The 25,242-nt window shown below is 39.5% G+C and overlaps 4 protein-coding genes across 9 annotated transcripts in view; 2 read left to right on the top strand and 2 right to left on the bottom strand.

The window, feature by feature from the left end:
• The window catches only part of zgc:158689 (uncharacterized protein LOC791177 homolog), a 17,270-nt gene extending 4,519 nt beyond the window's left edge, over positions 1 to 12,751 (top strand). For 3 of the 4 annotated variants that reach the window (XM_047811741.1, XM_047811742.1, XM_047811743.1), the window contains 11 exons: positions 1,346 to 1,407; positions 2,492 to 2,563; positions 2,704 to 2,841; positions 3,502 to 3,654; positions 6,505 to 6,684; positions 6,828 to 7,308; positions 7,419 to 7,626; positions 7,784 to 7,858; positions 7,987 to 8,188; positions 9,152 to 9,192; positions 9,281 to 12,751. In XM_047811741.1, the coding sequence (XP_047667697.1) occupies positions 1,346 to 1,407; positions 2,492 to 2,563; positions 2,704 to 2,841; positions 3,502 to 3,654; positions 6,505 to 6,684; positions 6,828 to 7,308; positions 7,419 to 7,626; positions 7,784 to 7,858; positions 7,987 to 8,188; positions 9,152 to 9,192; positions 9,281 to 9,353 (1,685 nt within the window). In that variant the 3' untranslated portion in view covers positions 9,354 to 12,751. The remainder of the gene's footprint in view (positions 1 to 1,345; positions 1,408 to 2,491; positions 2,564 to 2,703; positions 2,842 to 3,501; positions 3,655 to 6,504; positions 6,685 to 6,827; positions 7,309 to 7,418; positions 7,627 to 7,783; positions 7,859 to 7,986; positions 8,189 to 9,151; positions 9,193 to 9,280) is intronic. The other variant, XM_047811744.1, reaches the window with a different exon arrangement.
• Positions 12,752 to 14,693: 1,942 nt separating this feature from the next.
• On the bottom strand, positions 14,694 to 17,334 carry ndufa3 (NADH:ubiquinone oxidoreductase subunit A3). 3 transcript variants are annotated; one of them, XM_047810913.1, is made up of 4 exons: positions 17,250 to 17,334; positions 16,398 to 16,469; positions 14,973 to 15,050; positions 14,694 to 14,867 (listed from the first exon to the last, which is right to left on the bottom strand). In XM_047810913.1, the coding sequence occupies exons 1-4, from the start codon at positions 17,257 to 17,259 to the stop codon at positions 14,776 to 14,778; spliced, it is 252 nt and encodes an 83-aa protein (XP_047666869.1). In that variant the 5' UTR covers positions 17,260 to 17,334; the 3' UTR covers positions 14,694 to 14,775. The 3 variants fall into 3 exon arrangements, with proteins under 3 accessions (XP_047666869.1, XP_027027409.1, XP_047666868.1); XM_027171608.2 differs by lacking the exon at positions 17,250 to 17,334 and adding an exon at positions 17,116 to 17,199; XM_047810912.1 differs by lacking the exon at positions 17,250 to 17,334 and adding an exon at positions 16,610 to 16,637.
• A 186-nt stretch (positions 17,335 to 17,520) lies between these two features.
• On the top strand, positions 17,521 to 19,397 carry tfpt (TCF3 (E2A) fusion partner). Its single transcript, XM_027171605.2, has 6 exons — positions 17,521 to 17,720; positions 17,944 to 18,156; positions 18,241 to 18,311; positions 18,449 to 18,518; positions 18,614 to 18,748; positions 18,867 to 19,397. Exons 2-6 carry the CDS (start codon positions 17,944 to 17,946, stop codon positions 18,939 to 18,941), a joined length of 564 nt encoding a protein of 187 aa, XP_027027406.2. The 5' UTR covers positions 17,521 to 17,720; the 3' UTR covers positions 18,942 to 19,397.
• On the bottom strand, positions 18,324 to 21,481 carry mrpl51 (mitochondrial ribosomal protein L51). Its single transcript, XM_027171607.2, has 5 exons — positions 21,326 to 21,481; positions 21,088 to 21,176; positions 20,059 to 20,166; positions 18,594 to 19,664; positions 18,324 to 18,512 (listed from the first exon to the last, which is right to left on the bottom strand). Exons 2-4 carry the CDS (start codon positions 21,170 to 21,172, stop codon positions 19,468 to 19,470), a joined length of 390 nt encoding a protein of 129 aa, XP_027027408.1. The 5' UTR covers positions 21,173 to 21,176; positions 21,326 to 21,481; the 3' UTR covers positions 18,324 to 18,512; positions 18,594 to 19,467.
• Between the last annotated feature and the right edge of the window lie 3,761 nt (positions 21,482 to 25,242).

Here is a 25,242-nt window from a genome sequence, read left to right as displayed (position 1 = left end):
AGTTTCCCGAGTCGATAACTCCTGAGCTAAACGCTGTTACTACACAAAACGCGGTTGTAGCTGACTCTCTACATTACTACGATAGAAAAGAGGTGTTATTTGTGTAGTAACAGCGTTTAGCTCAGGAGTTATTGACTCGGGAAACTCCAACCTGTGAATATGTGGCCGACTTCCTGCTCCTTCAGTTCTCTCCAGCGCTGGAAAGCTGATCCTATATTAACACGTCCTACTTCTTGTCCTTATCGTAAGTCTTTCTTCTCTTTCTTTCTTTGTTTTTATCCTCCATGTCAATGTTAAAACCGCTTTCTGCTAATGTCACACATGCCCACTGAACACTCTCTCCGCACATATTGACAAGCCCCGCCCCTTTCTGCTCATTGGCTACATGTTTGTTTTGATTTTTGTTTATTATCAGCCAGACTTAGTTTTCTGAAGCGTTTCTCAAAAATCGGAGACCCCGCCTTTAAAGTGTGTGGGATCTCGAGATATCATGTCACACTTGACTGGTTATTGGTCGAATGTTAGCGGTGTAGTTATTTAAAATTTCTCTGAGATCTTCAGTTGTGTTTGTTAACTTAAAACTAGTGTGTGTGTGTGTGTGTGTGTGTGTGTGTGTGTATGTGTGTGTGTGTGTGTGTGTGAGAGAGATATAAAAATTTACTTATACATGTGTTGCCGTGTTCACCCGGTGTTGTGTGAACACTGTTGCTAGGAAAGCATAGCTAGCTTTAGATGCTAAAAATTTAGCTAGCTGTAGAATAACTGAATAAAAATACAAGGCACAATTATCAGAAATATCAACATTTCTGTCAGATGTCGGAAATTATCGAGAAAAGGCTCAGTACTTGGTGTCGAATGCTAACACCACACCCATGAATCTGTCACATGTTTAAATTTAATGAGTGTGATTTACCCCTAAAAACGTTGTGACAAAGTGGTGTGACGTGACGTGACGTAACAACAGTGTCAGTTTTTAGCTACATGGAGACATTTTTGAAGTCGTTTGCTAAAACTTCTGAGGTAAATATCGATAGTCCTGAATTTTCCGTCTCGTTTTTCTTGTCAGAGCTGTTTGTTGTTATGTTGAAAACAGCTATCTGGGCTACTCATTAGCGTTAAGCATTCACTAGTTTATGCAAACGACTTATTTAACCGCGAGAATCTGTTGGAATCATATTATATTAATTTAGCTTAAAAAAAAAAAAACGGCCGGACATTCAATAGATTCACGACAGTTCTGGTCTGCTTAAAAGTATTGGCACCCTGCGTAAATCTTGTTTTTGTTTTATTTATGATCGAGACAGGACTCTTCACACCGTCTATACAATTTGCTTGTCGATTTCAGGTGACACGCTGTTCCAGATGGCCGAAGTACACAGACAGATCCAGGTGCAGTTAGAGGATGTGGTGAGTGCACGCAATATCACAAACGTACTCAGGCACTCACGTACGTGACACGTTTGCCAGCTGAAAATGTATTTCCTGTTATCACATACATTTAACAGCTGTAAACATAACACGTTAATATGGAACCTCGGATTTGGCCTCGCAGACGTAACCACTGTTAAAGCTGCTGTTAGAGAAAATTAATCAACACCTTATGACCAAGAGAAATATGGTCTCAGAAATATGGTCTCACTATGTAAAGCTAAAAGCTTCTGCACGCCTCAGTGTATCGGCAAGTTTGAGATTAGCCTCGATCCTGATGATTTTTTTGCTTTTACATGTTCACTTTTATTTACTTTTCATGTTAAAGCCGGTGACTTAGTGGCTAGCACGTTTGCCTCACACCTCCAGGGTTGGGGGTTCGATTCCCGCCTCCGCCTTGTGTGTGTGGAGTTTGCATGTTCTCCCCGTGCCTCAGGGATTTCCTCCGGGTACTCAGGTTTCCTCCCCCGGTCCAAAGACATGCATGATTGGCATCTCTGGAAAATTGTCCGTAGTGTGTGAGTGAATGAGAGTGTGTGTGCACTCCATCCAGGGTGTATCCTGCCTTGATGCCCGATGACGCCTGAGATAGGCACAGGCTCCCCATGACCCGAGGTATAGTTCAGATAAGTGGTAGAAAATGAATGAGTGAGTGAGCGTTAAAGCCTTGCAGAAGTGTCATAATTAATTAGCATAAGATTATGTAAATTTAGGAATAATGTATATACTGTATATACACCCAAAGGACCATATGGGAAAATTCAAATGATGGAACATTCTACAAAGAAACTGGAATTAAATGTTCTTTATTATTGCACAGTGTCATTCTTTTCTTTGGTTCTCTCTCTCTCTCTCTCTCTCTCTCTCTCTCTCTCTCTCTCTCTCTCTCTCTCTCTCTCTCTCTTTAGAAAAAAAAGAAAGAATAAAACCTCAAAAATGTAATTCACAATAATGTTCAGTTTTAGAATTACATCAACTTAAAAAAAGATTTTACTGTTTACTGTTTGGACATGTAAGAAAGAAGGATCTTGTGTATTTATTACACTTTTATTTGTCTCTCTAGCTGAAGCTGTTTCACTCCGAACTTCTCTCTCAGCTGGAACAAAAGCTCGACCTGGATATCAAATTCCTCACTGTGAGTTTAAAACAAACAAAAAACAATCTAGCTTAATTTTTTTAAATTTATTAGCATTTTTCTTTCCTTCAAAAAAAAAAACTAATAAGATGTGAAGTATTTAAGTCTCGGGATTAAAGTGGAGTTAAACCTGTTTCCAGGCGACGCTGAAGAAATACCAGACCGAGCGGAGGTCGAAGGCGGAGTCCATCGAACGCTGCCATTCGCAACTGAAGAAACTGCGTAGGAAAAGTCAAAGCAGCCGCCACCCCAATAAATACGGAGACCGAGAGATGCAGGTACGTGGGTACTTTCATCATCCATACTGCAGTTAGCTGTAATTCAGTGTGTTTAATAACTCGGTGCATGTTAAACATAACAATTATTTAAAAATAAGAAAAAAAGGCCAAATGTAGGTGTAATAGAAAATATTTAAATAAAATTTAATGACGCATAAGAAATAAAATAAAATAAAAAAATCCTTCCTAATGGTATATTGAAAATGTTTTGTTATTTAACATGATCTGATTAACAATTTAAATAATTTAATTAATAAAAGGAAATTGGAAACGTAACAAGTGAAAACGTTTAAATGTAAATGAAATCGAAAGAAAGCCTAAAAAAATATCGTTAAAAGAAACCTGTAAATAAAATGATAAACATGTGAAATATCAATATAAGAATTTAGTAAAGAGAAACAAAAAAAAGTTAATGCATTTATTAAATACTGTAATATGGTACATTTTTAAATATTTCATGTTAAATAAAAATGACTTAAGTGCTGTGTTGGATATAAACAAAATGACGTGATGGCGTGAAGCAAAATATTGGTGTGAGGAAGCAAAATATTGGAAAGTGTGTGCGTGTGTAGGGATCGTCTTACTGCCATGAAAAACAGAACATGATCATGGGTGGCTCTGAAACAATAACGAGCAAACTCTTTCCTTTCTCTGTGTCAGTTTGTGGAGCTGATGAGTCGCAAGCAGACAGAGTTGGACTCTCTGGTCGCTGTTGGCTATCGCTCGGCTCTCACCGAGGAGAGGAGGAGGTACTGTTTCCTGGTGGATCGCCAGTGCTCCGTCGCCAAGCTGATAATAAACTACCACAGCAAGGTACACTACTGCAGCCGACCACAACGAACTCTCTCTACAAGTGACAAACATAAACAATATAGCAAACACATAACGAATGCGATAAACAACGGAAAATCATGAAGACACACGATCTTAACAAACAAAACCAATAAAGTGCACACCGGAGGCACAATATAACAAAATAGCACAGCAGGGTACAGAGATCCATTCAACAGACAGCAAAGTACACAACTGCCGATTAAAACAAATCCCCACTATAAGCCCGTAGGCAGGGGGGGGGTCGGGTGGTTCGAACGAACGAACCCCCCCCCTCACTGCCAAAGGTCCAGAATAGAGGGCTGCATTGGGATTGGGCTCCCGCGGGACCCAACGCGAATCTCGCAGGAGCGGGCGGTTTCACCTTTGCCCCGGGCGGGAGTGGGCAGTCAGAAAATTTAGCGGGAGATCCGTGGGACCTGGTGGGTTTGGCGTGTAGCCTAATAATAAGAATGGAGAGAACACATGACGTTGAGAAGATTAAAGCGGCTGTTTAATTGACAAAAGCAAAGCAAGGCAAGTCAGACATCTGGACACAATTCTCAATTGTCACTGAAAAAAATGGGAAAGAGTTAAACTTCGTAAGTTGCAGTAAATGTGCAAAAGTGTTAATTTACAACTAACTTGTGCGTGTGCAGTTAGGGTTAGGGTTAGACAAGACAAGTACAGTAACAAGCAAAGGGAGAGAGTCAAGAAATGATGATGAATATAATTATCATTAATACTTCAGTAAAGTACATTAAATCTATTCTGTTGTCAGTGTGGTCTCTAAACTTATAAACTGTTTATGGACTGAAAAAGGTGGTACATGAGGAAGCGATTTGACAACAATGCAGTAAATAATTTAGGTGCATCAAAAAGCGTGCTCGTTAAGGTACCAGCGGACAAACGAATCCAGCACAAATTAGTGCATAAAAGGTCACCAAAATGAAGTATTTGAACCTCATAATTAAATACAAAAGGAGGAGAAAAACAGCAAAAAGGTCAACTTTTTGAAAAAAAGACACACCCCCAAATAGCTGGCTACGGACTTGACAAAAAGTCACACATCTACAATCCGCACGTCATAAACTACCACTTAGGGCTGGGCTATAAATTGTCCTATGTTTATAATTGACCTATAAATTGAATCTCAGATTTTTTTAAACAAAATTAAATTTTTTTATTAAAAAAAAAAAAAAAATAGAAAACCCGAGACTATAGGATAGATTATCTATCTATCTATCTATCTATCTATCTATCTATCTATCTATCTATCTATCTATCTATCTATCTATCTATCTATCTATCTATCTATCTATCTATCTATTTATTTATTTGAGAAAAAACAATATAACCACAAAACATATGAACTGCTTATTTGGACTAAAAGTGCAAACTTACTTTTGCTAACAAATTTTCTTGTTATTTTAGAAAAACAATAATCAATACAACGACGTAACTTTTTTTTTGCGGATTAATAAAAGTTCGAACTTTCACGTCTTTACAAATCCAGGTTATTCTAGCAAAATAAAGTGATAGAGCAAAATATGAGGGATTTGTAAAGTTTAAACTTAAATCACTTTTTATAAAGTAAATAGAATAGATTAATAAAAAAAAATCCCTGAAGATAAACAATATTGTAAACCAGTTACACATGCAACTTACATGCTAAATAAAACCAAACAGACTGCATTTTACATGTTTTTAGCAAGGAACACAAGCTTGTCCACTGCATCAGGCTTGAGAAATGACCTGTGGCGTTGTACAATGCCCCCACCCACACTAAAGCCCCTCTCTGATGGGGAAGGAATAGAGAGGTACTTCTTGGCCAGATTACTAAACCTTGGAAAGTTTGCCTCATGTTGCTCCCACAACTGAAGCAGATCAGTGTCTTTGTCTGGATCTGGGGACAACAAGTAGACGTCAGCTCAGTTTCAATTTTGTCCTCCGACTCTGGGGAAGGTGCCACTTTTGTTTTTTAAGCTCCGTAGCGTTTTTTTCTTTCTTCTTCAGCTCAGGCTGAGCGTCTTCTTGGTGCAGCAGTACACTTGACCCAGGTGGTGATGCGTTTTTTTCAGTGTGCGGCTCTGCGATGACTCTTTTCTTAATTAAACCTAGGGTCAATCGGTGAGGCCATGTCCAACACGTACGTCAGTATGTTTTTTTGTGAGCTCAGTATCTTCCTCCTCTGGTTGAAGGAGACTGCTTCATGCATTGTCATTTAGAACCTCATCAGGTTGGTCCACTCGTTTAGTTTCAGAGCTTTAATCATGTTGGTGTCACTTGTGTCTGTTGTCATGCAGACATCTTGCAGACTACGCCTGTCTTCCCCAAGTTTCCTAAGAAACCAACGCATCTTTCAGACCTTGAGCGATTATTTAAATAACCTGTCTGGAGGCAGAAACTTTGCAGAATCCAGTCATCTGTTATACTGTACAATGTGAGTTCAAACTCAAACAGGGCTGCATGGATCGACCGGACCAAAGGTCTGTCCCGGTGGAGTAAAACGACATGCGTGTAGTGTTGTATAAGTTAGGGAGGGCAACTTCTGAAAAATACTTTCGGGCTTGGAAGCTCATATCGGGGGGTCGATAATTTTGAGCGTATGAATAAATCTAGGCTTTTCAACTGTGTATTTGGTGCTGGAATAAATTAGTTGCCACAAACCTCAGACAAATTTTACAGCGGGTTGAGGCTTGGTCATCGTCTGAAGTTGCGAACCCGAACCATTTCCGTACGACTGAAGAAACGGCGCCAAGCTCTTTGGTTTCGTCAGTGCACGCCGCCATGTTGTATTACGTATTTCCCGTGTGTGAATCCTAAAACTAAATTGATGTTTGCTTCCCACAGGTACGTGAGCTCATGTCACAAAAGTTGTCATCATGGCAACAGTCCTGTTCCCAGCCAACAAAATTACCTGAGCGTGCGTTGAACCTGCTGCGTCACACGGCCCCTCAGGGCGCCGGGGCTTCTGGGATAGCAGATGTCCTCCGACACACTAAACTGGGTTCTGCTCAGTCTGGAGAGCAGGTGAAGGTTTTATCTACTTCTTAGTGTGCTCTTCTGTAGGGCCACTTTGTAGGAGGAATTCTTTAGCTGGTATTATAGAATTTTAGTAGAGACACAATCTGATTATCTGATCGTTTCTCACCTGTTGCCACTCACCTCTGCAGAGGCTTTCTGTACAGGAAGTCCCGCCCCTTCTGAATGGCGACTCAAGCAGTCGGTCCCAGCAACAGCGCGGTGGATCCTCTGTCTCATCTGACCCCACCCCTCGCACCATCTCTACCCAAAACAGCGCCACCTACAACACCAGCACCTCCTCTAGCCTTGGCCAGCCACAGACCTCTGTGCAGTCAGGGAGTGGTTCGAGCTTACTTTCTCCACCAACTGGTTCTGCCTTCCTCTCTCTTAGCCCTGCCTCTGCGTCGTCCCTTAATTCTCTGCAGGGCTTGGCTCCGCCCCCAAGCGCCCCCCACACTCCTCAATTGCCCCACAGTGCACCTCTCTCTCGTGCTCTTACCCCCGTGCCACCCTCTGCCTTCTCTCCTCCGCCCTTTAACCCTCTGCTGCTCAGGGCGGCCGACGTCTACGCAACCTCCACGCTGCCGCTGCCAAGGAAACAGCCGAATGAGATGCAGACAGGAATTTTGGGTAAATACTCATAATAATTCGGAGCTCCGTCTCATTGCACATTAATTTTTTTTTTCTTTCTTCCTTTACAAAGGATGTAGGTGGCTGAATGTTCTTTTTTTCCCCCTCAGGTTCTACCCTACCCCGTGTTCTCCCTCTTTCTCCCCCACTCCGTGTGGAGGCGCTGTTCTCTCACTCTCCCAGCTCTAGTGACAGGGCGGAAAGAGGAGAGAGAGCAGGGTCGTGTCTGCTGTCCTTCCTTCCAGGAGACATCGTCGGTCTTCTGATCAGCGAGCCGAGAGACGGGTGGCACTACGGACAGAACGAGAGAACTGGACGGTAAAAAAATAGTGTTTTGTTCCTTTTATTCCACAGCCATTTCCCCACATTAACAAAGAGCTGCTGTTATATACACAAACACCTTCTCAGAATCGTGTGGTATTTATAATAAATGCACTATATAATTGTGATAAATACATATTTTGCCTTTCTGTAGGAAAGGCTGGTTTCCCTTTTCCTATACACAGCCGCTCCCAAACACGTTGACGCCGACTCACCACGACGCCTTCAGGTACGACTCTGGCTTCATGCTCCGTGGGTCACTGTATATAAATATACTCTGCTAACAGTATAGTGGGTTTTAATCCCATTAATAATGCATAGTGTAATAACGTAACGGATGTCTTTCTGTCGACTCAGTTCTCCGGGTCTGTCCAAGTTGAACAGTACGAGTATGGGACAGTTAGACAGGCTGCCCCCTGCAGGTGAGTTTGGGAAGCTCAGTCCAGACTCGGAAGAGGAGCGGGGGATCAGCACGTTTAGGCCACGCCCCTACAGCATGATGAACCCTGACATCAGACGCACAAGCCCGGGACATGCCGAGCAGAAGGGCAAAGAGCAGGTGAGTCATGTTCAAACCTTCCTTGTCTCTTTTATTATGTCTTTCAGGCATTAGCTGTCTGTCTGTATTTGTTAATTGGACTGTCTATCTGTTTCTGGGTCTGTTATTCTATCTATCTATCTATCTATCTATCTATCTATCTATCTATCTGTCTGTCTGTCTGTCTGTCTGTCTGTCTGTCTGTCTGTCTGTCTGTCTGTCTGTCTCTCTTTCCATGTATGACTCTATATCTCTTTGCCATGTATGACTCTATATCTCTTTATTCTCCTTGTCTCCTTGTTAGTCTGTCTATCTGTTTACATATAGCACATACATATTTAGTCTGTTTGTCTTCCGTATCTGTCTGTCCATCTACAGTTTTTTCAGTTAACCTGTCTGTCTATCTGTCTGTCTGTTGACTTGTCTCTTTTTATATCTATTAGTCTGTTTGTCTTCCAATCTCTCCATCTCTGAGTCTATCCATCTATAGATTAGTCAGTATATCAGTTGTTTGTAATTCAACTGCCGGTCTGTTTGTCTGTCTGTCTGTCTGTGTTTGTCTGTTGCTGTGTATAATACATAATAATACAGTCTGTCTGTTAGTCTGTATATCTGTCTGTCTGTTTGTCTGCCTGTGTCCATTTATTTATCCGTCCATCTCACCATCTGTTAACCTGTCAGTAAGTCTATTTATCCATCTGCATGTATCTGTGTTGAACTGTCTATATGACAGTCTGTTTGTCACTTCCTGTCTGTTGTCTATCTATCATGTATCTCTCATATTTATCTGTATTTCTGTTCAGTCTTATCTGTCTCTCACTATATCTGTCTGTCTGTCTATTTGTCTCTGTCTCTCCCTCCGATCCATCTGCCTCACTCAATCTATCAGTACCTCTTTAAACTGTCTATCTCGCTCTTTATCTGTCTATCTCTCTGTCACTAAAAATCCTGATATAGTTAATATTTTCCTCACATTCGTTGCAGTTCCCCGATGAGCGCTCATCTCCTCCACCGTCTCCCACCAGGTAAACCGCCACCATTCCTGTGCTTCAGAGCTACAACTCACTGCCGTCTTTCTAATTTGCATGCTAATTTGCATATATCATCCCTCAGGACCAATCCGTTCGCTCATATCCATCTGAGGAAGACGGTGACCAACGATCGCTCGGCTCCACTTATCGAGTAGCGAGGATCGTCTTTTTTCACTTTTTGTTCACTTTTCTCTTTGGCGGAAATCATTTTTTATTTTTTATTTTTTATTTAGATTAGTAAGAGAGAAAAAAATAACAGTAAATGTATAAATCCTGTGGAAAAAATGATTTACATAGCTAATTTACTTCCTCTTTTATAATTTTTTTTCAGCTGAGCCAGAGATCAATTTTTATTTTTTAAATTTTATATTAATTAAAATCGCTTCCATGTTGATTAACAAAACTGTTTAAATAATGTCTCGATTTAATCGACATGTACTGTTTAAAATACGTGCCAAAATATGTTCTCATTTTGGATCAGGTCGCGTACCGGAAGTCAGGTCATATTATGTATTTAATATATTTAAAATCAACATGAGTGAAATCTCCATTTTAGAGTGCTAGACACAGGTACATGCCTGTGTCACTGCTTTAAAAAAGTCACTGATGCTGACATTGTGTTTTGACTCATTATCTCTGATAGCTATAGCTAGCTATATTTCTAAAACGTTAGCTAGCAGATTTGTTTTCCGCTCGTTTGAGAGCTAGTCTGCGTTACACTTCGTCTCTCAGGAATTCGTTAATGAATTAGAATCGTCTATCAAATTTTAGCCGGCTAATTATTACAGATTTTCTCTCATAAGTTAGCTAGAGAATTGTTGCAAAATATTCTTTCAAATGAAAGCTAGTTACAATAAAGTATTTTTTTTTTGTTACGTTACAGCTTCCTGTCAGTTCTAAGCCAACGAATTAGAATTGTATAATCGAATATTTTGCAGCTAGTTCCATTTTCTCTCAGATAATAAAATACAATAAAATAAAGCTAATGAGTTACAAATCTCTATCAAATGCTAGCAAGATTATTTCAGTTTTCTCTCAAATATAAGCTAGCTACATTTCGATCTAATATCGGTGATTTGAAATTTTCATACATAAGTTAGCTATGCTCTAATTTTCTGTCAGACTTTTTCTTTTCAGACTACATTCCCAGCGTCTCACAATCATTAGCTAGCGAATTGGTTTTCTCTCAGATGTCAGCTAGCTGTATTACAGATACAATTGTCTTTCAAAAATATTCCTGTGAATTAGAATTGTACGTTAGCAATTAGAATGACGGGTGTTACAAAATATCACGGAACGTAGCTCGCTAATTCCAGAATCATTTTAAATACCACATAGTTGCATTGTAGCTTTCTGTTAATGATATGCTAGCGAATTACAGTTGTCTATAAAATTTTTGCAAATGATTAAAATATAATAGATAATTACAATTTTTTCTCAAACATTAGCATTTCTCACAAAAGCTAGCTAGCTTCATTAGAATTGTAGCTCTCCAGTGTTAGCTAGCTCGTATCCTTCCGTCGCCTGTCTACCGACTTAATGTGGAGATTTGTGTTTTGTGCCTTGAGCCATTTTGGATAATTACATATCCTCTAAGTTCTGCTGACGTATTTAGTGAATGTAGACGTTATCTGATTTTATAAAGTACAGTATTAAGTTTCAGAAAGGATCCAGGAAGTAAAAATGCAGAAGGTCGGTATGTTGTCTTGTTGGCGTCTTTTGGTTGTTGAGATATTGAGGGTTTACGGACGTAGGTTCATGTCCTGGATTCAGAAGGTGTTGATTCATTGCTGCATTGCTGATTCATTGCTGCAAATCACAGGCATACTATTTGCGTTTCTTTCGTACACGTCGTTGTTTCCATAGTAACATAAGCAGGGATTTACAGGAGTTACAGGAGACAAGATTATGTGAACACAAATGAAACGTGTAATCTCTCTTGGACCACCATTTGCATTTAATACAGCTTCCCAACCCACTTATTCTGAATAAGTGGAATTTTGAACAATTCATCTAGCAGAAGATCTTCTAGTTGCTTTAGAGAGGTTGGAGTACGGAACCTGCTTCTCAAACTTCTCTCCAAAATTTCCCACACTGGTTTGATCAGATTCACATCAGGTGATTGAGCTGGCCAGGGCAGATGTTGAAGTTCAGACATTTGGTTTCTGTCCTTCCTAATGTATTATGGTCTGGATTTTCATCCACTTTTCTTCTTTGCTGATGAATTCCTGTCCATTGTAGCCTACACAAATCATATTAACCCTTATAACAATGGGTGTTCACATTATTTTGTCCAACCCCTGTATGTTATACAAAAATAAACTTCACTATGGTAACAGTATTAACAGTACAGCAATTATAGGGGGCCAAGCACCGGGTCAATACTGTGAGAATCCTGCATTCTGTAAGGGAAATATTTCCATGAATATAAATGATGTTTGGTAACATTTATAAGGTTTAAGATTATCGACATTGCCGATTGTCGTAGTAGATTGTGATCTCCACTCAAATCAGCCAAATTAAAGTCAGAATTAGTCACATATATGGATATTTTGTGTGGGTTGATAATGTGATCAAGCTGTACAATGTTAACAATACGGCATTTACACAACAGTGTTCGGGTGAAATCTGTGAAGGTTAAGAACGTACGGAGAATGACGGCAACTTCGGAAAGTGATGAAAAAAGTCCTGGAAAGTGTGGATGTGTCGCCGGAGGAGGAGGAGGAGGAATTTGATCAGATATTTTATTTTTGTTGGCTTGCTTTCTCTTTATTGGAGAGAGTTTGTGGTGATTAGCGGTCGTTCTGTTCCTAGAGTCAGTTATTAGCTAGCTGTTAGCTAATAGTCGTGAATGCTAGCGAAACCGCATAGGAGAGGTTAGCGTATAAGGTTTGTTATTGCGTATTTGCAATAACGATGAAAGCAATTTGAAACAATTTATGTGTAAATGTATTAGACTGTCATCCCAAAAAGCACTCTTTTTTTTTTTTCATGTTTTATTTAAATCAGAAATTGTGTCTGATTTGTGAGTTTCAGTTCTTACATCTGAGGAAAGAAATTGATCGCTGAAACATTAGATGTGATCATGTTAGATTATTTAGCTCATTTGAAGTCTTATGATTAATTAAACATCTCCAAATGATTTTTTATCTCAATTACTTTTTTGTTTTTTAACTTTTGTTGAGATTTTAAAGGAAGTGCAAAGCAAAAATCACTGAAAATATTAACTCTTTTAATTTAAATTTAATTATTCGGTGTCGTTTTTATTTTGGTCTGCGGTTTAAATAAAATTGGAGCCAGATGTTGGGATGTTTATGTCATATGTAGTCATGTGCCTATATATATATATATATATAGTAATACACTATGTTGGAATTTTTAACACGCACAATGCGGTTACATATTAGAAATGTTTTTATTTCTACATATTTTTTTTTGGAGAGTATTATATGATTTATAAGAAAGTATATCACAGTAGAATCTTAAAAAAAAAAAAAAGCTGGTACATGATGCCTGTATAAATTTCACATATATCTACGTATCAAATTTTACATAGAATTTTTTTTGGATTATTATTAATGGTGCTTGCAAAGCAACATTCTTACTATCGTGCATACTCTTCCGGACAAAACTTCGGCGCGTAACTTGTCCCGCAGCTTTTGTCTTCAACCCATGAATGAGGTGTCAAATTGACCGACTCATTGAGGAGAGGTGTGCTATGACTTTTCTAAGCGATCCGAGTACCAGTACTTCTGGTACCGGGTCTCAAAATGGCCTTTTTTAACCATAGACTCCCATTATAAACTTTGGAGGTTTATAACTCGGAAAGCTTTTGAACTATCTACACCAAACTCGGCCAGCTCCTTTAGGGTGATACTCTGAACAAAGGTTTAAATTGGTGTACCGACTGGCCTTTCGATTGTCCCGCAGCCCCGCCCCCAAAATATGCAAAATCAAAAAACTTTTTACAACATGGACATGTGACATATCAAAACACTCAGCACGATGAGGGGAACTTGCCACACACAAGCACCATTCACATTTTCTTCAGGAAATGTATGTTCTAGTTATTATTATTATTTTGCCTGTCTGTGCCTAAATCATCTAAAACCTGTTGACTGTGACGGCTTCCACCGATCCGCATTTCCTTCTCTAAATCACTGCTGTACGAACAAAACGTTCAAACGTTTCTGATAAACATGACGCACATTTTCTACACGAACATGTTTTCACGGAAGAACTGTGATTTTGATCTTGTTGTAATCTCTTCGTTTTCAGTATTATTATGAATTGTGTTGTTTTGGTTTTTTTTTGAAGGGATTTGTTAGGATTTTAGCAAAGAAAATGAAACTAATCTTCAAGACGTATTAATTAAGACGTATTAATTAAGAGTGTGAAAGATAAGTCGAATTACGATTGTATCTGTTTGATATCGACGCTAATTGATTGCAAAAAAAAAACAACTTAAACGTGTTGTACAGTTTTGTCATGATGATAGTTTGCTAACACGATGTGTATGAATTCAAATAAAAAAAATTCTCAACCAATATTGGATTACTGTGATACTTCAAATGTCGTGGTGGAATTCTTATAAAGAATTGCTTATAAGGACATTTAATTATAGCTCTCTCTCTCTCCCTGTGTGTATGTGTGTGTGTCCGTGTCTGTCCACCATGTCTCGAAGGTCCTGGATTGAACCTCCTGTAGTGTAGCGGTAAAGAGCTCACATGTAGTGCTCTCATGACGGAGGTTCACGGTTTGAGGCTCATTTCAGTTTTCTTTAAAAACACGCAGGTGATTTATTTGGGGGGCATGGTGGATTAGTGGTTAGCATGTTCACCTCACACCTCCAGGGTTGGGGGTTCGATTCCCACCTCCGCCTTGTGTGTGTGGAGTTTGCATGTTCTCCCCGTGCCTCGGGGGTTTCCTCCGGGTACTCTGGTTTCCTCCCCCGGTCCAAAGACATGCATGGTAGGTTGATTGGCATCTCTGGAAAATTGTCCGTAGTGTGTGAGTGTGTGAGTGAATGAGAGTGTGTGTGTGCCCTGTGATGTGTTGGCACTCCGTCCTGGGTGTACCCTGCCTCGATGCCCGATGACGCCTGGCTCCCCGTGACCCGAGAAGTTTGGATAATGAATGAATGAATGAATGAATATATACCATTTGTTTTCAATTTACTTCATCAATAATCAAATTTACAAAAATGTTTTTGTCTCCAATTACAACACATTACTTGCTGTTTTGTCTTTACCCTATTCAGGTTTTGAGGCTTCAGTTTCAGCATCACCGTCTACCTTATACACCTTCACTAACAAAATGAGCCACCAATGAGGACTGCAAACTATATATATATAAAGTTTGATGCCTGGGTTTCAACATCTCCAACTAATCATTCACACTTCATCATTAACCCAGTGATTACTTGCTGTTATGTAGAAAACATCTTATACTATACAAGTTCACTGATGAAAAAAAAAGAAATAAGAAACAAAGTATTAAATAAAGGTTCTTTATTGACACAGTACTTGGGAAGGAAGGAGAGATCTGTACAGGTTCAGGGCTGCAGAGGAAATGTTATTACATGTTTTTGAACCAATCCAAGTTTCTGCCCTGTGGGTCACACGGGTGAGCGGGAATGTCAGGCATGTTGCCATCATCTCGTACAGGAACTGAAAGGAAACGAGTCAGAGTTACTACTGAGGATGCAAAATAAAATATGACTGCAAAAGCACACTGAAGTTACGTGTACTGTGATTTTATTTCCACCTGCTCACCTGGGTAGTTGTAAGGTGTCGCTTTGTTCAACATCACCGTGTATTTGGTGTACGGGCTCACTAGCGGCAGGATCAGAGCTGCGAAAAACATCAAATTATACAAAGAAAGATCAACTAGAAATATAATCGCATGACACTGGCGCATATTTGTGGAGTAAAGCAGTATAAACCTTCACAACCTCAGTAAGAACCCAGAAGTCAAACTTTCCCCTTGAAACATAGAGAAATATTAAAAATACACAATTTTGTGTGCTAATACTTTGTATTATTATTATTATTATTATTATTCAAATAAAACCCTCTAGCGTAGTGTTCACACCTGGCTGATGGTCTTATTTTGCATCCCAGTTTAGTCAGTACCTTTAAAGGCACAGACTAATAGGCAATAACACTGTTGAATGTTACAGTGGTGCAATTTCATGTATCTGGAATCAAAAAAAAAAAAAAAAGGGGCTGTCGAGATTTACACAATATTCAAACTGGACATTTATATGTATTCAACCGGTAGTTTCCTCATTTCTTTTCTTGCGATTCTATACTGTATATGATTTCTACTGATTATATAATTAATTGGTTATATGTTTATACTTTATGAGTCTGAATTGAATGATGAAAGTTCTTACTTATATTGGTTATGTTGTATTGCTATTTTTGCCGAGCCCTTGCTGTTTATAATGTTGCTTTGTATATAAGTGGAGTTCTATGTTGACTCCTTAAGCTTGCTAAACTTATGAACTTTGTTATGATCTCTGTCTGTCACTTTCCAGACTGGGCTTGCACACGCATATTTTAAGCCTTAGTTCCTCTATTTCTACTAAAGGTCAGGTTCCCCTTTTCCCTTAGATCCTCAACCTTAGTCAGCACAATCTCTGGAACAGCTCTGTTCTCCTGAACTCCCTGAGCATCCTTTCACGCCATCACACATTGTGAAGAAACCTCTGACTCATACTTTCTCCACCCAAACCCCTTTTTCTGACCTCGTTGATCAGAGAACTCAGACTGACGGCTGTCCTCATGCTGAACCTTGCCGCCCTGAGCTTGGAACTCCTGCTTCTCCTCCATCTCCTCCTTTCGCCCTCTTTCCCCGGCTTCAGCATCTTCTCCCTCTGAGTCTGAACCTGGATCCCCAGATTACACTCCTACTTCTCCTATGCCTGAGAGCACTGAGCCTGGCTACTTTTACTAAGTTTATGATTACAATAAACATCCTTTTTTGTTAAAACTTTGACCCGTGTGGTTATAAAGGCATAATACTTTACATTCTGGAGTTTCAAGATTTTTCACAACAGGTGTTTTCCCCAAAAAGTTGCCCCAAAAAAATGCCCTCCGTTATGAGCTCCTCCTTTAAGTAGCAGAACAAACTAAAAGGACTGCAACGGGACTGAAGTGAAAATGATCAGAGGTCAGATTCATTACAGCACCCACCAGCGATGCCGATGCCACAGGCTGTTGTCACAACAGGCTCCTTATTCCAGGCGTTTCTCAGGAACTTTCCGACTGAAACCATAAACACGTGTGATACAGATTAAATCCATTAGCAGGCAATATAATTCATAATTAACTACCTTTAATAATGAATTAATACACCTTCAGATTAACTTTGTCTTATCTAAAAAAAGACTACAGACAGATATTACCTAACATAACATAGCATAGCATAGCATAACATAACATAACCTAGCATAACTCCGTCCAGGGTGTATCCTGCCTTGATGCCCAATGACGCCTGAGATGCACAGGCTCCCCGTGACCCGAGAAGTTCGGATAAAGCAGTAGAAAATGAATGAATTAATGAACCTAGCATAGCATAACCTAGCATAACCTAGCATAACATAACCCATCATAACATAGCATAACATAACCTAGCATAGCAATATAGTATAACATAACCTAGCATAACCCAGCATAGCATAACATAGCATAGCATAGCATAACTTAGCATAACATAACCTAGCATAACATAACCTAGCATAACATAACCTAGCATAACATAACCTAGCATAACATAACCTAGCATAACATAACCTAGCATAACATAACCTAGCATAACATAACCTAGCATAGCATAACAGACTGCACAACACCACCAGCCCCAAGGTCACTTCCGACTCAAAAACACACCATTATACACAAACATACCCACCATATCGATTGACAGTAAAGTTAAAGCACATTTAAACTTTCCTTTCAGCTCGAATACACTAATAATAATCACAGCCACATTTATAGTTTCGTATCACAAACACAAAAGGAGATAGCTTGCGGTTAAACACTTACTTGCCGCCATGTTGGACCGTGTAGTTCTGTTTACAGCTCCTACTGGGAAATGTAGTTCTGTGACAGTTCTCGTTCCGGATTGGGTGAAAGAAATGACATATTTTAAACGCGACGCAATGAACCTTAAATAAAAAAAAAGAATAAAAAAAGAATAATAATTAAAAAAAAGTTCAACTATATTAGACAAACAAGTACTGTAGTATCGTTGTATATTCATCTTGTACCACTATTAAATAGAGAATTTAGGTAACGTTACCCGCTCTGCTTAAATTATAAATCTGTGACGTAATTAATATGCGACGTAACCCGTCGGCGCTCTTGCAGGAAAGCCGTTTGATATTATTGCTATTATTATTATAATTATTATAGAATTTTTATTATTATTTCCTTCTTAATATATATATATATTGAAGCCAGTTACATGCCGATCAGACAACAAAGTTAGGCTCTCATTCGCTAGCAGCATTAAAAGTAAGTCTTGTTTTTGTTTGTGTTGTTTGTCAACAAGTAAATAAACTAAACGCAGTTATTTGCAGTTATGGTGGTTTAAAGTCGCTGAATTCAGACGAATACACACATTTCCGAGTGTGTTGTTGTACAAGTTATGTATGAGAGTCAAAATGTTCTTATATCTTATGTGTTTATATCTAACTATCATATCAGAGCATATATCATATCTTCATGTCGTATGTAGATGATGGAGGATTTCTCAGGCCTTGCTTTGCCTCCTCTTTTCGGTGGTCACATCCTGGAGGCTGAACTTGAGGCTGCAGGAGTCGAGCTGTCTTCAGGAGCCACTGAGATCTTAGAGAGTGGAGGACCTTCTCAAGACGTACAGAAGGACACAAGTGACGTTGACAAGAAGAAATATCAGGCTCTGGGCAAAAGGGTCAAGGAGCTCGAGCAAGTGCGTGAGCGCCTTTCGGGATGTTTCGTGTGTGTATCGTTATAATCTTGTCTGTGTGTAAATGTGTGATTTGTGCGCTCTCAGGTGAACGAGAGGACCCTTGCTCGCCTTCACCACGTCCAGAGACTCACACGTAGAATGAAGAAAGAGAGAAGGTAAGACGAATCCTATGTCGGGATGATTTATTAATAAGATATACTGCTATGATTTAGGAATACAAATGAGTAGAGTGTGGGAAAAATTTAAATGACAGTATTATATGCAGAGATATTAATGTGAGTGTATGCGTCAGATTCCTCATGAAGACCTTGGATGCATACGGAGACGATTACAGGAAGGCTGAGCTCACAATACCACTAGAGGTGAGACACATCATGTATAATAACATAGCAACACTAACGATAAAAACACTAATAAGGATTATCACACACTCCTACCATGTCACACATTTCAACAGGACGAGGGCGGGGTCAGTATAGACGGAACCCCTGGAGAAGACGATGGCGCTTGCCCATCCGTCACCAACCAATCAGCATGTGGAGTGAAGAAAAAGCGGCATCGGGTTCCAAAGGAGAAAGAGAGAGATACTCAGGTGAGAAGCAACGCTGAGTGAGTCGAAACACAGTTCAACATTTTTCCAGAATGATTGACTGTTTCTCAAATACAAAAAAAGCAATGATTTTGGATGTTTATGTCTCCATTTATTATAGGCTGAGTCAGAGCTGTGCGTGATGTCTGAAACTCCGTTCACGGCGTTCCCAAGCCCAAACTCCCTCTCGCACTGACTCCACCTCCTCTAGTCTGAAGAAAAACTGTGTACATGCTAAAATGTAGTTTAGAAAACAAGACATAGAGCTATGAAGCTGATTCACCAACAGGTACCGGAACCTTACAGCCACCAGTTTAGCACTGTAGAATCCAAAAGTCTAAATCATGACACTTTCTGTTAAAAAATATATATATATTTTTGTATATATTTGTATATATATATATATTCTTTTGACCCAAACCAAGTTTCTGATTCAGGCAAGCAGCTAAACTGGTAGCTTTAAGCGTCCCCAAAGCTTTATTTGCCTTGAAAATTGTGTACATTTCTATTTTGGCTGAATCGTCCTTTTAAATGTAAAACTATTTATTATTCTAAAAGTTAATGTCACTACTAATGATTGTATTACAGTGAATCATTATCACACTGAGCCTCATTTGATCTTTTTTTTTTTTTTTAATAAACAGATGTAACATAAATATTTATTTTTATTTCATTCCTAATTTAACTGAAAACACACGCGCACACACGCGCACACACACAGTCTATCTATGTTTGCCGTAGCGGTTGAAGCGACGATACAGGAAGCGCAGCCTCTTCTCCAGTATCAGTTTGTCCTCCGTCATCATGCGATCTCCCACCATCCTCTTCTTACGTGTCAGCCTCTGGTACTCGTTACCACGGAAACCACGCAGCCAAACAGGTCCTTTGATCAGCTGTTTGGGATGGGCTTTAAAATCACCTGAGTAGAACAATTCAATGATATGAAAACATCTCATCCCTGTTGACATGCATTACGGTTGCTATGGTGATTGGTTCCTACTAATTTAACAGTTCGGTGACCTCTTCTTGTTTTGCCAATGCAAACTTTGTGTGTACCAGAATTTGGTATTATTTTATTTACTTGTAATAAATCAATCAGCAGCCTGTAAACCGAGGGTGAGTAAAACGCTGTTGTCATGGTTACACAGTATGATGATGAGACCGAATCTCTTAAGGGTAAACGAATGCACACCTGCCAGACAATCAGAAGTTTTTATAAGACAGTAATGGTTGCTATGGTAACTGAAGGGATGTGCAGGGCTTGGCTGATTGCTGACAAACAGTATTTTGTGTATGGGGTTGACGCTGCTCACCCAGAATGCCGATGTTGTCGTAGACACCGAACATGCTCCTCTTTTCCGTCCACCGGTCCACCTGCTTCAGGGGCGGGATGGCATGCATTCGTACACGTAAACATGTTCCTAAAACACAAAGAAGAAATCAGGGAAAACCAGGAGAACCTCTGACCCTGAACCCATTAGCACTAACAATAACATCCCAAGTGAACGTGTTCTCTAAGAGAACTGAGCGCACAGACAAGCTGTCTGTTATGTTACTCTTAACAGTTGCCCCACAGTGCTGCTGTAAACTCTCCATTCGGACTGGTCACATAGTAAAGTGTTGAAATTAAATACTACAATATCTGCAGTAATCAGTGTGTAAACAGCAAAGCTAATCGACGGCGAGGTGTGCAACTGTCACTCTGCTTCATCATACAACCTTCTTGTTCATTATTTTCTTACAACAGCCCAATTGTATAATTCATTATATTACTATTACAAAATTTAAAATACTATATTGGGTTTATAAAGTGAGAGATTCAGACAGAAAATATACAAACAAAGTGATTTGAGTGATTAATATCTAGTGACACACACACACACGTATATTAACATATGCATATGATCATAGGGATTCGATTAATATGAACATGATCATAGGGATTCGATTCATATGAAAAGTATCAGAGATTCGATTCACATGGAAATAATCATAGGGATTCGATTCATATGAAAAGTATCATAGAGATTCGATTCATATGGAAATAATCATAGGGATTCGATTCATATGAAAAGTATCATAGAGATTCGATTCATATGGAAATAATCATAGGGATTCGATTCATATGAAAAGTATCATAGAGATTCGATTCATATGGAAATAATCATAGAGATTCGATTCATATGGAAATGATCAGGGATTCGATTCATCTAGAAATAATCATAGGGATTCGATTCATATGGATATGATCATTGCGAATAGATTTATATTATGCAGATGGGTTTATGACGCAGTCTGACGCCTTGTAGTGACTGTTAGCTTATTAGCTTCCACGCCCTCACCTGTGTGTAGGTGTGTGGTGCAGAGCTGCAGGGAGCTTCTCCACAGTGACATCCCGGTGTTCAACAAACTCCCCAACACAGACATGTTCCTGAAAACACACACATTAAAATCTCCTCAGAGCCGTTTACACACGGGTTCATTCAGCGCTCGCGCAGGCTTTAACCTTGAGCCTCACAGCCGTGCGCGTGCGTCTGTTTGTTTCGTTAAAGTGACTCTATAAACAGAGACCCGTCGTACCTCAGTCAGAAACTACCGAAACACCACGTGTCTTATTAAACACCACGTCTCTCATTAAACACCACGGAAACTTTCGCACTGCGTGAGCGACTTTACACCCAGTCTACAGTGTCCACTCTGCTGAGCGAGCTAACATTAACTAGCCCGCGAGCCGCGTGAAACAACACGGCGACCTACATTTCAAAATAAAAGTCGTCTCCTCACTACGTTACTGATCGGTATGTACATAAATAACAAAATGTACAAAATAATAAAGGTGGTAGAAATTATATTACCAAAATAACCGCTTGTTGGAAACCTAGTGCACTAAGTAGGGTATATAAACACTATCATACGACGTAGACGTAAATAGGGAGAAAAGCTAATTTTGGGATTGGACCTTGAAGAAAACGTGGAAAAAACATATACAACCAGACTTATCAAAATAAAAGTCTACGGCGGCTACATAGATGCGTATATTTACTCTGTAGAGACCTAATAAATTCCAGTCATAATACATTCCCAAAACTGAAAATTAAACAAACATGTCTATGCCCTATACATCAAAAATAATTCATCGTCTACGACACGTTCATGGGTCGAGTTTTTGATTTGTTGTGATGATAACTTTAATAATAACCCTGTTTAATTACACAAGCACTTCAATTCGATTCAAATTTATTTGTATGCTTTTAACAATTGTCAGCTTTACAGAACATAAACATAGAACAAAAGGTTATTATAAAGATTAATATAAAGATTAATATTAGATAGATTTAAATGTGTATGTATTTATCCCCAATGAGCAAGTCTGAGGTGACTCAGGTGACTGTGGGGAGGAAAAACCCGCTTAGATGGTAAAGGAAGGAACCTTAAGAGAAACCAGACTCAAAGGGGAACCTCATCATCATATGGGTGATACTGGAGGGTGTGATTATAAATATACAGTCTGATAAATGTTGTATCGATGAGGAGATTATTGTCCTCAAAGGCCATGTGGAGTTTATGTCTCCTCTTTAGTATCGCAGAGTCCAAATGGAGCTGGAACATCTCTAGATGCCTTAGGATGCTCACAGTCGCCTTCGTCTCAGTGAAGGTCCAAAATCTTCATGGCACGATTTGGAAGACAATGAAATGAATTTCTAACTCTCACACCAGCCAACTCTGTTTAATCTTAAAATATTGTACAATCATTTTTAAAGTGATCCAACTTGAATCATACATTATTGGTTGTGAAACTCTGTAGTGTACAAACATCACACCACACTGTTAGAGAAACGCATATGGACTCTTCCATAATAGGAAGTAGTGTCATCCAAATTTTCTAGAGCTCACGGGAAGAAGAAAAGCACATTATCTTATTCACTTTTTTATTTGCATCGACACCGAGTGAGCAGGTACAACCCGGTTAACCAAATTATTCGAAATGTCCTCGTGCATTTAGCAAGGACGCTGGTTATTTGCCCATTTTTGATATCCGCTTCACCCCACCACCTTCATTCATTCATCTTCTACCGCTTATCCGAACTTCTCGGGTCACGGGGAGCCTGTGCCTATCTCAGGCGTCATAGGGCATCGAGGCAGGATACACCCTGGACGGAGTGCCAACCCATCACAGGGCACACACACACTCTCATTCACACACACACACACACACACACACACACACACACACACACTACGGACAATTTTCCAGAGATGCCAATCAACCTACCATGCATCTCTTTGGACCGGGGGAGGAAACCGGAGTACCCGGAGGAAACCCCCGAGGCACGGGGAGAACATGCAAACTCCACACACACAAGGCGGAGGTGGGAATTGAACCCCAAACCCCCCCACACCACCTTGTTGTTGCTTATTTTCCTATAAGAGCATAACAGTGGGTATTTTTACACTAAGAAATCATCAGAACAGTCCAGAGACAAGAGCTCTGAGACGGAGTACGTGTAAACAGGATCAATCAATTATACTCTGTATTTAAAACACATTTCAGTTCTTTGTATTGGGCTTCTTTGACTCCACCATTACAGCTGGAAAGGTCCTGATTGGTAAATTTATTAAAAGGTTCATTCTTCCTGTTCCTCCTGATAGATGGAGATGGAAACGGCGCTGTAGGGATCGAGTACGATTTGAAAGCAGCGCACTATGCTGACAAGCAGGAACACACAGAGAAGCAAGAAGAAAAAAATAGCGAAGCCCAAGTCCACGTCCACATCTTGCCATGACTCAGCAGGAGGAATAGCCATGTTTGGTCCATCCACTGGGGAAAAGATATAAAAGATAATATTTTGGTTGTTTTAAAGTGTGTTATCTGAGGGATTGATTCAATGTCATCGTGTTTGGGGACCCAAATCTATTGGCATCGTGTTTGGGGACCCAAATTTATTGCCATTGTGTTTGGGGACCCAAATTTGTACAAATTTATTGCTTTTTCCCCTTACCCAAATAACATCCAATAAACAGATCCCAATCAATCAATCAATCAATAAAACACTGAAGAACAGATAAAAATTAGAATTCACAAATGTACGAAGCCCAAATCCAGAACCACTTAAATTCTCATCTTCAGGACTTTATTACTGTAATTTATTTGATTTAAAAATATCATCTTAAATCTCCAAAGTGTCTAAAATATCATCTTCAGATGCCTCCGAGACTCAATAAAGCCTGGCTCCATTTTTAAGATCCTTAAAGAGCACCAATTCCCTCTTAAAATTCAAACGTTTGTCTAATAGATACGTAGAGATTTAAATTCAACACACCTTTATCCACAAAATCCTATATGAAGGTCCATAAAGTCCATTAAAAATGATGATTCTTCAGTCCTTGATTTGATGAACTAACCCATCTTCATCCCTTGTTTCTATCCTTCTCCTCTAGTTGTAGTTGTAGATCTCTATTAATTATTGAGCTCTGTCCGAATTAAATTCACTAAAAAAAAAAAACGTTGTTGATTGGCTCTAATGTGATTATTAGATAAAGATAATGCCTTCTGGATGGCGAGGACTAAATTCCTTGTACGTAACTGACCCTGTTGATCTTAATCTCCTTTGGCTACTTCTATTACTTATGCTGAAAGTTTTAGTGTCCACACACAGAGCACCTGCGTCCCCAATGAATACTTAAAATGTGGAGTTTGGTGACCAACATGGTGTTTGGGGATTATTACATGACTGAAGCGAGCAAGACATGAAGCAAAAACACACATTGGACCTGCTCCAAACTCCAGCCATCCAGCTGCTGACGACGGAACAATAATAATTCACCTCGTTCAGATTTATACCAAGAGTGACTATGTTTCTCGTGCAACATATTAAACACTGGTAATGGAGTGTTAAAGAAATATATCAGATGATCAAATATACTAATAGGGGGGGGGGTTACTCTGTGTAAATCACCTTACATTACATGACTTCTGCTGCATGAAATGACATGAAATCCAACCGTATATTCCTTACACATTAGTACCAGTCCAGTGGGATGTGTCGTGTTACAGGAAAATAATATCCATGCTATGAGTCTGGAACAAAGACTGTAGTGATTTCATTTCTTGCCCCGACAAGTTCTGCCTCTCTTAAAACTTTCCTCCGTCGTCGTTCTCATGATCCGCATCTCAAATGTCAGAAAATCCAGATACATGAGGACACGACGGGTGTTTAAACGATTAACACTAAACTGGTTAAGTCTTTGAGAAATGGAGCTGTGGCCTGCTGGGAGGTTTTACGCCCGTCCTCCATGATCGGACCCCGAATTTAAGGCTTTTTGGCTTGGTGACTGGCAGAACCTAAGACACCTGATGTAATCCTGACAGTTGCAAAAGATCAGATATACCTCAAGGGGATTCACTGATAAATTTTACAATAGCCTGCAAGCCGATCTTCCTCTTCTGTGTGGAAAGAAAAAAAAAAGAAAAAAAAAAAGATACAGACTTGGATTCT

This window comes from Tachysurus fulvidraco, chromosome 3 (genome assembly GCF_022655615.1).
Source record: "Tachysurus fulvidraco isolate hzauxx_2018 chromosome 3, HZAU_PFXX_2.0, whole genome shotgun sequence".
In the NCBI taxonomy this organism is placed as follows: domain Eukaryota; kingdom Metazoa; phylum Chordata; class Actinopteri; order Siluriformes; family Bagridae; genus Tachysurus; species Tachysurus fulvidraco.
This window is presented reverse-complemented; position numbering and strand designations above follow the sequence as displayed.

What these genes read in the sequence shown, in the direction of transcription:
- tfpt (XM_027171605.2), top strand. Translation starts at nt 17,944, where the DNA reads ATGATGGAGGATTTCTCAGGCCTTGCTTTGCCTCCTCTTTTCGGTGGT. An exon ending in AGAATGAAGAAAGAGAGAAG is followed by an intron (nt 18,312 to 18,448) that starts GTAAGACGAATC and finishes TGTATGCGTCAG; the next exon opens with ATTCCTCATGAAGACCTTGG. An exon ending in AGAAAGAGAGAGATACTCAG is followed by an intron (nt 18,749 to 18,866) that starts GTGAGAAGCAAC and finishes CATTTATTATAG; the next exon opens with GCTGAGTCAGAGCTGTGCGT.
- ndufa3 (XM_027171608.2), bottom strand. Translation starts at nt 17,146, where the DNA reads ATGTGCTTTAACTTTACTGTCAATCGATATG. An exon ending in CTTTACTGTCAATCGATATG is followed by an intron (nt 16,470 to 17,115) that starts GTGGGTATGTTT and finishes TTATGGTTTCAG; the next exon opens with TCGGAAAGTTCCTGAGAAAC. An exon ending in CTGTGGCATCGGCATCGCTG is followed by an intron (nt 15,051 to 16,397) that starts GTGGGTGCTGTA and finishes TGTTTTTCGCAG; the next exon opens with CTCTGATCCTGCCGCTAGTG.
- mrpl51 (XM_027171607.2), bottom strand. Translation starts at nt 21,172, where the DNA reads ATGTCTGTGTTGGGGAGTTTGTTGAACACCGGGATGTCACTGTGGAGA. An exon ending in CACCACACACCTACACACAG is followed by an intron (nt 20,167 to 21,087) that starts GTGAGGGCGTGG and finishes TTTGTGTTTTAG; the next exon opens with GAACATGTTTACGTGTACGA. An exon ending in CGACAACATCGGCATTCTGG is followed by an intron (nt 19,665 to 20,058) that starts GTGAGCAGCGTC and finishes TGTTCTACTCAG; the next exon opens with GTGATTTTAAAGCCCATCCC.